The 11,513-nt window shown below is 41.8% G+C and overlaps 1 protein-coding gene across 1 annotated transcript in view; it reads right to left on the reverse strand.

The window, feature by feature from the left end:
- Window positions 1-8,849, reverse strand: part of LOC125459387 (plakophilin-3-like) — an 81,939-nt gene extending 73,090 nt beyond the window's left edge. The window contains exon 1 of the mRNA XM_048545795.2: window positions 8,738-8,849. Coding sequence (XP_048401752.2) covers window positions 8,738-8,741 — 4 coding nt within the window. The 5' untranslated portion in view covers window positions 8,742-8,849. The remainder of the gene's footprint in view (window positions 1-8,737) is intronic.
- Window positions 8,850-11,513: the final 2,664 nt, after the last annotated feature.

An 11,513-nucleotide genomic window follows, 5' to 3' on the forward strand; every position in this document is an offset into this window, starting at 1 on the left:
TCATTCCATTAACGAACAACAAAAAATAAATTAGGACATCCCTGGACTTGAGCAAGCAGGTGAATCTTTGCTTCAACAAGTCTGAAATATATGCCGTTCTGAAGAGATGTATCTCATTGTGTTACTTTACTGTGTAGTTTGTAAATTTCAGAGTTATATTATGAGCCCCAGTTTAAGACTATCAGTTTTGCTTCTGGGTAATCATCTGCTAAATCTTGATATTTTGTGATACAATATTGTTGAATTTTAGGGTTTTTTTAATCATTGACCAACATAATGGAGTGATGGTGACGTACTACCTATTGACTGATTGAATGAAACTTAACCACATTTATAAATGCTGGCATGGTGGATAAAGAATCCCACCTAAATGTATGGATTCCATTGATGAACATAATCATAAGGAAATAGTCCCTTCAAAAATTTAGAACCTTGTCCTGTGGCTGACAGTTTCACAAATACCAATGAGATAAGTGGACAGTAAAGTTTTTATTTTACTAAGTATGTTGGTTTGAAAATAGATTTCGTACCTCCATGGATCTTGACAACGGTGATGTAGTGGTTAAGTTACAAGACTACTAATCAGAGGACATAGTTGTGAGCCAGGATATAGTGTGGTTCAGCAGGGAACTCAGAAAGGAATTTGATGGTATCGCAACGTGCCTGCTGCCCTTGACCTTCTAGGTGATAGAGATTACTGGTTTGGATAGTGCTGCTGAAGGAGCCTTGATGAGTTATTGTAGTGGATGCTCTAAATGGTATACATCAGTGCACCAATGGTGGAAGAAGTAAATGCTTAGGGTGTTGGATAAAGTGCCAATTAGGTGGTTGCTTTGGCCTGGATGGTATCAAGCTTTTTGAGCGTTGTTGGAGGCAAGAGAAAAGTATTGCATTATCCTCCTGATGTGTGCCTTGCAGATGGTGGACAAGTTTTGCGAAGTGAGGAGGTGAGTTGCTTGCCGCGTAATTCCCAGCCTCTGGCTTGTTCAGTTCAAAGGACACCATGAGAATTTTAAGAAACTGCAGTCAGTAAAATGACAAACTTTCAATAAGATCTGAAAACGCTGGAAAAGTTCAACAGATCAGGTAGCATCTGGGCTTTGTTTCTCCAGCACTTTTCTACGTTAATTTCCATTCCCAGCATTCACCGATGTCTTATGAGGGAAAAAGAACCGATCAGTTTGACTGGTCAGTACTACATCATCCATCCTCTGAAGTGGCCTATCCAACCACTCAGTTGACTAAGATATTTAGGAAATGGAGGTAAATGCTGTCTTTGCTAATGATGCTCACATCACAAAAATTATTAGTTAACGCAATATCTAACACAGATCTCAGACTGGGCCTCGGTTTAATGTGTTATCTAAGAGGTGGGAATATAGGACTAACAATAATGTGGCACTCTCTAAATTACGTTGTGTAGATAATATCCTCAAGTATCTGGAGTGAGGCTTGAGCTGGCATTAGAGTATCAATAGGTTCTACCAGGTAAGATTATATGAGGCAGTAAACTGCAAACTGGTTAATTTGAGAGAGGTCGTCTGACGTCATTTGGAAAGGAATCAGTTATAAAAATTAAAGACAGTAATTACTTTTGGCACTGCAACCAGGACCATTTTCAACCTGGAACCGATCAGCCTGCAGGCAATATTAAAGTTGTAAGAGTCTCTCCTAAATGAAGGGATTATCTCCTTGGATGTTTCTCATATTTGTGGTGGTGCCTGTAAACCCACCACCTTGGGCGATAGTAGGCCAGGGATGATATATTAACTCTGAGTAACCTACCTCTTGGTGTTCTGTAGAACTCTGCATCCTGTATCACTGGGTAGAACCTAATACTTTCTTTTCAGGCAGATTTGGTCACAGGGAGGCATTTAATTAAGTAGGATTTAATTAAATAAAATCTCCAAATAAGTCCAAGACAGCCAAAGACTTCTGTTGGCTACTTTAAATTCCATCTACCGATATAAATCATTAAAAAAAACAAAGGTGGCGTTGAATGATGAGATAAACACATTTAAAAGTAAAAAAAAAGAGATTTTGAATAAATGAAACAATTGCAAAGAATTTTAAACCCCTCATCTACATGCATTGTGCCTATGTTTTTCAAAAAATTCTAGGGAAGATGTAGCAGATGCATTACTACAGCTAATTCACTGGTAGAAGGTTCATAAGTATATTAAATATGTTCAGGGAATTGTACGCCTTAGCATGGATAGTAGGATAGGAGGGAATAGAAGACCATTTAGAAATTAGCAGACATTTCTAAAAGAAAAACCTTGTTTGACCAACATTATTGATTTTTCTTTTGAGGAGATAATAAAGAGAGTGGACAATAGTAATGCAATAGATGTAATTTATCTGCATTTTTAAAAGACTTGCCTTTTAATAAGGTATACCATATTAGAATAATGAATAAGATCAGAGAGTGTTGAGTAAGGAGAAGTGTGGCAGTATGAATTGGTGCCTGGCTTTGGGGCAGAATGAGCAGTGTGGATTAAAAGGCATCTGTAGAGAGTGGCGTACGGTGAGAATTGGCTGCAGGTATTGATGCAGGGACCTCTGCTGCTCAACATTTACAGTAACGATTTGGACTTTGGGATCAAAAACTCAAAACTTAGCAAAAGAACATGAATTAGGGGCAGCATTATTGAGGAGCTTTGCAACACTTACATTTGCAAATTTGCAGAATGGACCAATAATTGGTAAATGAAGCTCAACACAAATATGAAATTTGTTTTATATTTGGTTTGAAAGAATAGGGAAGATTTCTTATTATTCAACAATGCAAGTCTAGGTGAGGTAAGGGAACAAAAGATCGTGGAGTACGAATTCAATGGTCGTTAAAAATTGTGTCACAGGTTAGTAAGGCCATAATTAATAAAACAAATAAGGCACCAGGCTTTGTTTCCAGAAGGATAGAATTGGAAAATGGGAAAGTTATCCTGGCACTGTAATGATACTTGGTTGGACCACGTTTGAGAGCCCTGCATATAGTTGGTTGCTTTATTACAAAAGAAATGAAGAGGCATGAGAGAGAGTACAATGCAGACTACAATGTTAAAATCCAGAATATTTGGGTACATGTATCAGAAAAGAATCGAAAGGTTATTTTTCTTTAAAAAAAAAGTGCTGACCAGTGCCACTTCCATCTAGAAGGACGAAAACACCCGATGTGTGGGAACACCACTACTTGCAAGTTCCTCTCCAAGATACATACCATCCTGACTTGGAAATACATCGTTGTTTCTTCACTGCCGCTGGGTCAAAATCCTCGAATTCCCTCCCTAATGGCAATGTGGCTCAATCCACAGCAGGTGGACTGCAGCAGTTCAGGGAAGCAGCTCACCATCACCTTCTCAAAGGCAACTAGGGATGGGCAAGAAATGATGCTCACATCCCACGAATGTATTTAAAAAAATAGGAAATTGAGAAGACACTTCTTCACTCAAAGAACAATGAAGGTTACTACCACTGGGAGTGATTGAAGCAAATGAAGGGGTGCTTGTTAAGCATTTAAAATACAAGGGGTAGAGTTACAATGATAGACCCAGATGAGGAAAAATGGGAGGAGACTCAAAAGGAATATAAACACAAGCGTGGATCAGTTGGATCATTTGGACTGCTTTTATGCCGTATTTCCTACGTAATGCTGTTTGCTAATATGTCCCAAAAGCTGAAAATAAATGTCAAATATTTTTCACAAGAGTGATTAAATAACAGCTATTTAAGCCTCCAGTCCTGGGCATACTTAAAACCAAGCAATTATTTGTATCTGCACGTAATTTTTCTTTGCCTCTAAATCATGCCTGAAGTAACTTCAAAGTCTTAACATCATGGCTGTACACATTTGCTCATGCGGTTATGCTTGTTCAATGTTTTACAGGTGCTCTTTCTTTTATGGACCACTCTTTCTTTTAACATGCATTTAGCGAACTTTTTAAACAAATGGTGAGATTTGAGACAGACCCCAGAACAACTTATCTGCTACAACACAGTGCTGCCTTTAACACAATGACATTGGGTTGAATCTCATTTTGGTTAAGTCTGAGTTGTGTGACAATTTTTTGAGAGCTTGTCATCACTAAGTGTAGCATGTTCTCTTACTGCAGCTTACTAAACTTATGTTATTAATCGCCTACCACATCCTGTGGAGTCTCACATGCATGTCTTCTGACCCATCTAACCACTGTTCCTGGAACAAACACTCAGGGGATAGCCTGGCCTCTTTGTGCACACGCCAACCTGGAGGGTCTGTTGCCCACCCAGACAAGCACTGTCTCTCCACAGCTGCTCTGCATGGTTACTGACATTTGGTCCAGACACAGCAAACTGGAGGGAGCTTGGAGTTCCACTTTGTGGGCAGATTCCATGGAAGTCCTGCTGGAGATGGAGATGCCAGTTCAGGACGTCATTGTCTGCCAGGACCAGCAGTGAAAGCCACAATACCAGACCGTGTTAGCCAGTGTTTGAGGTTGTCCCCTGGGTCAGTGGAGTCTCAGCCCTATGTAGGAAACAGCATTACAAGGAGGACAATGCTCTGCTCCACACTGCCAATGTAAATGCCAAAATGTCCCCTCCAAACATTCTGATTCACTCTATCACTGCTACTGTACCCTGCTCCCACCAAAGTCCATTCTCTCCCACTCCCCCTATTGTCTGCAGCATCTCCTCTGAATTGCCCATATGCACCCCAAACCCCAGCAGCACTAACTTTGTATGACCCCTCCACTGCCTACTCATCTCCCCACCTGCACCAAAAATAAAATGTCTGCCACCCCTGTCCGTATTTCTTGGTAGCTGCCTTTCTCCCATCCCAGGAGGAAGCAACCCCATGCAGGACAGAATGAGCCAAAATAGATTGTGGGCTTTCTTGATATTCGACTCCTGCATTCCCTCTGTGCTGTCTACTCAATCAGTGAGGACACTTTCCCTCCTTCTCCCGCATTAATACAATGCAACCAATTTCAATCTCCTGTGAAAGCCTTGTCTCTCTCATTCATTGAGAAAAGCAGAAAGACTCAAGACATATTGAGGAGAGAATTCCAGACAATCCCAAGCATCTGACTGACTGTGTCCAAGCCCCAGGACTGCAATCTGAGGCTGCCCTTGACTGACTGTGGTAGGAGCCAAGCTTTGAGTCAAGTCAATGCTCATTGACTTAAGTGGGGCCTACTGACAGCTATGACAAGCTTTACATCAGCTCAAGGCAGCATGGCAAGACAGCTTAAGTATGAGCCTGGTAGCTCTAGCTGAAAGGTCATTGCACAAAAAGGCAAGGTGAGGAAATGCAAGGCAAGCTTGCCCAGTGTACTTTAGTGCTATGGCGGCAAGCAAAGTGCCTGGAGATACAGCCTGGTCCAGTCCGTGAGCTGGGTGTGTGTCCCTGAGCACAACAGAATTCAATGATAGCTGTTTGCATGGCCCAATGTACAGCAATGAAATGCAGAAGCATCCTGTCAGTGAATCAGAGCAGTGCCTTGCGGGTCCTTAGAGACTGGCACATGTCAGATGCCTATAGATTGTCCATAGGTGCATGTGACTGATTCCAATAGAGCATGTCCCGAGACATTGGTGCTTAGTTTCCAGCATGGATTTTGTTCAGAGTAAGTGGCCAGGTACACCCTTTAGTTTCCTTGTTGAGTTTTCCTGATACCTAGTGCTTTTGGCAAGTTTGGTAAAATGGGAGTCTGAACATTAATGTTGCGGCATTTAACAAGAGTTAATGCTAGTAAATTGGCACCTCGTTGCTTCCAAGTGAGAATCTTGCCACACTGTTTGTGAAAAGTATAAATGACTTAAAGTTGAGATAGGACTCACTGCACTTGTCAGTGGATTCTGACCCACAGCGCTCAGACGCAGAAAGATTCTGCCTAGTGTGACAAAGATTGGCTGTTCAATCTCGCCACAGTCTTTGATATTGTTGGCCATACCAACTCCATCCTTTGCCTCCTTCCAATCTGCTGCTCTGTGGATTGCCCCTCCTCTTCCTCTCTGCTTTCGGTCCCTCAGCGACATTATTAACAGGCATGTTTCAGCCACTGATAGCCAGCTTCCATCACTTTCCCCAGCTGTATGATCACCATGTGAATAAACATTTCCTCCACTTGTATAATGGGAAGATCAATATTATTATTTTCAAGCCTTATCATAAATGTAATCAGGTTGAACTAAACCATGCAAAATATTGGCATTACAGGCTCCGTATCCTAGACATTACATGAACACCAATGCCTAGTGCTGCCCACACCTCACTGTGTTGCTGAATGCATCCTGAAAATAAGATTGACCTAATCCAACATGTTTGAGTAGACTGCTCCCATTGTTGTCAACTGATAAAGAATTAGCATTGTCTGGCATTGGCCCTCAAAATTATACTGTAGAACCCTTTCAGAAGTGGATCCTGTGTTTCTCACCTATATATAATGAGAGGTCACCTGATTTATACTGTGGTACCTGTTGTATAGTAGTTGATTCTAGTGTAAGATGATAAATTTCGTGGAACAGTTTTAATGGCTGGAACAATTCTGTAGTGCAATGAGTTTAGAATGGCTTTGTTGGCTACTTTGAGCAGGTTACTTTGTTCAGCTTAACTGCAAACAAAGGCATGGGAGTTGCAAACTACAATTTCCATGACCCCACCCTTGTGTTCATACATTGGCTGCTGGAGCACTTTCCCATTGTATTGGAAATTCATTATTCCTGGCTGTCACCTGAACAGCCTTTTATTCCCAAGTCTAAGATAATTGGAGTACATAAATAAATGCAAGAATTTGTTGCATCAATGATTTTTCACCTTGGATGCAACAGTATCTAGGAGATTTCTGAAGGCTCCAGCCAATCTACACAGATTGGTAACCCCTAATGATAACACTGTTGCTGGACTCATCCAATTAACTCATACACTTCCATTTCAGTGGTGTGAAGTCTTTGCAAACAGCCAAACCCTCTCACTGGGGGTATTAATAGCAAGACTGTTTTTATCCATTGGATTGTGGATGTAGCTGGCTTCATTGACCATCTGTACATATTCAGAGGGCACTCGACACTCAACCACATCGGGTATGGAGTCACATGTAGGCCAGACCAGGAATGTTGGCAGATTTCCTCCCTAAAGAGCATTAGTGAACCAGATGGGTTGTTACAATGATCAGCAATGGTTACATTGTTCTTATTAGGCTGGCTTTTTTTATTCTTTAAGAAACTTGAATTCAGATTTAACCATCTGCCAGGTAGGATTCAGCTCACAAACCCTGCCATCTTGATTACCAACCTAGTGATGTTACCATTATGCCACAACCTCCATTGCTTAAGGAGCACCAGAGTCCATTGGTTTTACTTCTGGGTTGGGGAGATGGTGAGGGAAATTTCACAAACCTCAAATAGGGAATCTAAGTAAATAACACTTGGTCAAGCGTTCATTAGTGGCACAAAGTCCAGCGAAAAAGTTCTGCATCTCAAACCAGATGCCAGTTTAGCAGCCCTAACCCAGGATCCACCATCATGGCTACCGAGTTGCAGGTTGGGAGTCACTGTTTTTGCGATGAGGGTCATCTTCTGACCACCATCTTCTGTAAAGTGGAGGCATCAGCCTTAAACAGGGCTGAAGTCAAAGTTCCTTCCAGGCAGGGTGAAACCCATCATTTCAGATTGCCAATGATAGCAGGGATGGGCTCTTGTCAGGTGCTGTCATTGACAGGTGATCCTGTTTCTTCTAAAATGATGAATCATAGACACACCCTCTTGTTACAAATTTTATTCTTTCCAAAGCAAAATATCACTTTTAAAAACTTCTAACTTATTGCTTTATAAAGATGGAGTCTCACTATCAAAGCTTTTGGTTTTTAAACCAAACAGTTAAAGTCAAACAAAGAACTATAATCCTCCTTATTATGCATTGGTTTGGCACTGTCAGTTTCCAATATTTTTTTCCGACCACTTTTTTTGTCCTTTTCTGAAGTGCAGTTACAAAAGTGCTAGCTGTCCTGCAGTGTTGCAATCCCTGCTTCATGTCACAACTCATATACAGTCATTTGTATCAGGGTCACATGGTCAGCTGATTCATCCATCCCCACCCCCCCAACCTCGGTCATCGTGATACTCAAACAGCTATGCTTGAAGAGAACAGCTAAGTCAACAAATGCCAGGGCACTATACAAAACTAGCAGCGTAAAGCAATATGCCACTGTGCATATTGCCAGAACTGCACTGAGTCTGTGTGGCTGGCCATGACTGGTACGATACATGAAAGATGTAATACACAGATTGGATTGTTATATGCTCACTGATTGTAGCTGCTACGGAGCAAACTGGACTCAGTTGCAGACATTATGTTAGCAGTGAGCAAAAATCGCCCTCAAAAACATACCCCAACTTAAATGTAAAAACAGAAATTGCTGGAAAAACTCAGCAGGTCTGACAGCATCTGTGGAGGGAAATCAGAGTTAACACTTCAGGTCAAGTGACCCTTCCTCAAAACATTGTTGTACATACCTGCCCTGCCACTAAAACAAAGAGTATCCATTTGTCTGCATGTGGACAGTGGCCTTAAGAGCTTCTTGTATTCAAATAAGGCAGCATAGTATTAATGTAACTATCAGGCATCACCTCACCCTGAAGCACCTGAAAACTGTTCACACTATAGACAATTTTTGAACTTCAGTGAAGTATTTACATCAGGTTTATCAGTCAAATCTCTGTAACATGATCATCTTGAAAAAAATTCTGATTTACTTACTCATGGAGCCAATGAAGGTCTTGTTGCTCTGACCTGCTCTTCCTTATGCTTTTAATGTACAGAAAGCTGCGTTGTTTGAGTTCACATCTTTTATAGGTGTGGAATGTTTCGGTGATATAATGGGCGTATGATTTGTATAATTTGTCACAATGTACGACAGAGCACTGAGCCTTGCAATGGGAAATCTTACTTATGTCATGTATCTAGAACCTGCCCATAGAAACAGCTTGGAATAGTTCCAGCCCATTATACACCTACTCAGAAGGCAAAGGGTGGGATGCTGGTGTGGCAGGGAGTGGGGTCACTCTCTGAGTTGTTGAGTTCTGACATGTGTATCGTTGCTGACTAAACTAATTGAAAAGAGCAGTAGAAAAGAAGAGTGGTAAGTTCCTTAACATCTTAAGTTACAGAAACAACGCAGAAACACCAAACACCTGACAGCCCTCAAAAACAAGGCTATGGGAGGGAGAGAGAGAGAGAGAGGCTGACATTCGTTGCTTTGAAAGCAGGCCTTAGTCCCAATATTGGTTAGCCTACAGCTTTAAATGCTAAGTACACAGTGTAGTGCCTGTACCCCAGAGCTGGGCTCACGCAATGATGAGAGATGAGCCTGAAGGGCTCAAAACTGGCCTGCAGCTCTTAAAGGGCAGGCATATTTGGCTAGAGCAGCTGCGAGAAGCAACCCCAGGAGTGAGCTCCCAAGTTTTCCTGGTGCTGCGCTGGAGCTGGACTGAAAGGGAATTGACGTCTATCCATCCAGAGGATGCCAGAAAGCTCTCCAGGAAAATCTCGCAAAAGCAGTGGACTGACAGTCAAGGCAGCCAGGCTGCAAATCCAGCCTGAAGACTTGGATTCTAAACAAAAAGTGGTCTCACACCCGTGGTCAAGATTAGGGAGTTTAAAACATTAGTCAGTCTCATTTTCGTAGTGGCTCAAATACAGATGGCTGCAAGACTTCAACCAGACTGGCACATCAAGGTTCATAACTTCCATAGCCTCTAACAATGCTGCCTTCACCCTGCTCTGAGGGTGCATTTGGAGCTGCAGTAGATTTCAGTGAAAGTGGAAGGAGTTAGAAGGTATGCCACACTGCTTCTAACTGAGGCTCTACAAGGAGAATTGCTTCCTTAACACCGAAAATGTTTATGGCCTCCAACTCCTGCGTCTTGCTCTCTTCTGTGCCATCTGCGCTCATCCAGTGTCTGGAAGCAAGTGGTTTGCATAGAAATCCTGAAGACAGATCCTTCAGAATATGACATCGCACACCCTTTTTACAGTTTCAAAGAGACTGACACTTCGTAAAAAGGCGCATGAATTTCCCACTGACTGTCGCAAAGGATTTCACAACCAGATTACACGTTTACATATTCACAGAACGAGTACAGCACAGAAGGAGACTGTTCAGCCCTTCAAGTCTATGCTAGCACTCCCAAGGATTTACCTGGTCGTGTGGCCTGGTCTTCTCCTTAGAGCCCTACAGATGCTATATTTTCAGATAATCAATTCCCTCCTAAATAGCTGTAATGAAGCTGCATCCGTTGCATTCTTAGGCAGTGCACGCTCGATTCCAAATGCTGCTGTGTGAAAAAGCTTTCCCTCATGCGTACATTGTTTACGTTGGCAGCCACTTTTAATCTGTGCCATCCTGCTTATCATCCTCCCACTACTGGGAACACATTTTCCTTTCTTCTTGATCCGTGACCTTCGTGATTTTGAATGAGTCTATCAAATCTCCTCTCAATCTTCTCCAAGGAAAACAGTCCCAACCCCTCCCAATCTATCTACGCAACTGAAGTTCCTCCTCCCAGGAACTATTTTCATCTTCCCTGCATTTTATTCTCATGCCACCACATCTTTAGTGAAACATGGCATCCAGAATTACACACACTATTCCACTTTTATGACTTTAATTGTAAGAAAGAAACTAAAATCAGTGCTGATTAAATATTACTTAGTAGGCAACCGATAGACTGAACTACTGGAAAGATATTATTCCCATTAACTAACAAACATTCTCAAAAACACCACACCATATTTACAACTACTCCCAACAGACATGCATCTTTGACTCCTCTGTAAGTTTCATCCTGGATCTATTTCCTCACAGCAAACAAATTGCACCTATCTCTGGGGAAGATTCCAACATGAATACCATCCAGCACATTCTCCCTTACTTTAAATCAAGAGAAAGATTCTGAAACAAATACAGAGAAAATGCTGGAGAAACTCAGCCGGTCCGGCAGTATCTGTGGAGACAGAAATAGAGTGAACGTTTTGAGTCTGCAAGTCATACCTGTCTTGAAACATTGACTCTGTTTCTCTCCCACAGCTGCTGCCAGATCTGCTGAGCTTCTCTAGTATTCTGTGCTCATTTTGGGAATACCTGAATTGCTTTTATTCAATGCATTTTAAAATGTAGCCTTCTAAGTAGTTGTTGCATTTGTAACATACTATAGTTTAAGAAATTTTATCTGCTCTGGAAATCACCAAGCTCCTCCATATCCACAGCACAAAACTGCAGAAATCAAACAGTAGTTAACCTGCATGTGCTTGATAATGCCTTTCAATATTTTGGTGACTGGTTTTCCTGCAGCTGAATTCATGAGTTAAGACATGGCATTAGCTGGGGCATAAACTCTGAAATAGCACAGCTCGTGGCAGAAGGACTGAATGGTCTCACCACAACATGGTGTACACCATGGCTATCAGTGCAGAGGTCACTTTAAGAGCAAAATAGCACGAGTAGCACCAGAAAACCAGAAGCTACCAGGAGTGA

The sequence above is a fragment of the Stegostoma tigrinum genome, chromosome 17 (genome assembly GCF_030684315.1).
Source record: "Stegostoma tigrinum isolate sSteTig4 chromosome 17, sSteTig4.hap1, whole genome shotgun sequence".
NCBI classification, from domain to species: Eukaryota; Metazoa; Chordata; class Chondrichthyes; order Orectolobiformes; family Stegostomatidae; genus Stegostoma; species Stegostoma tigrinum.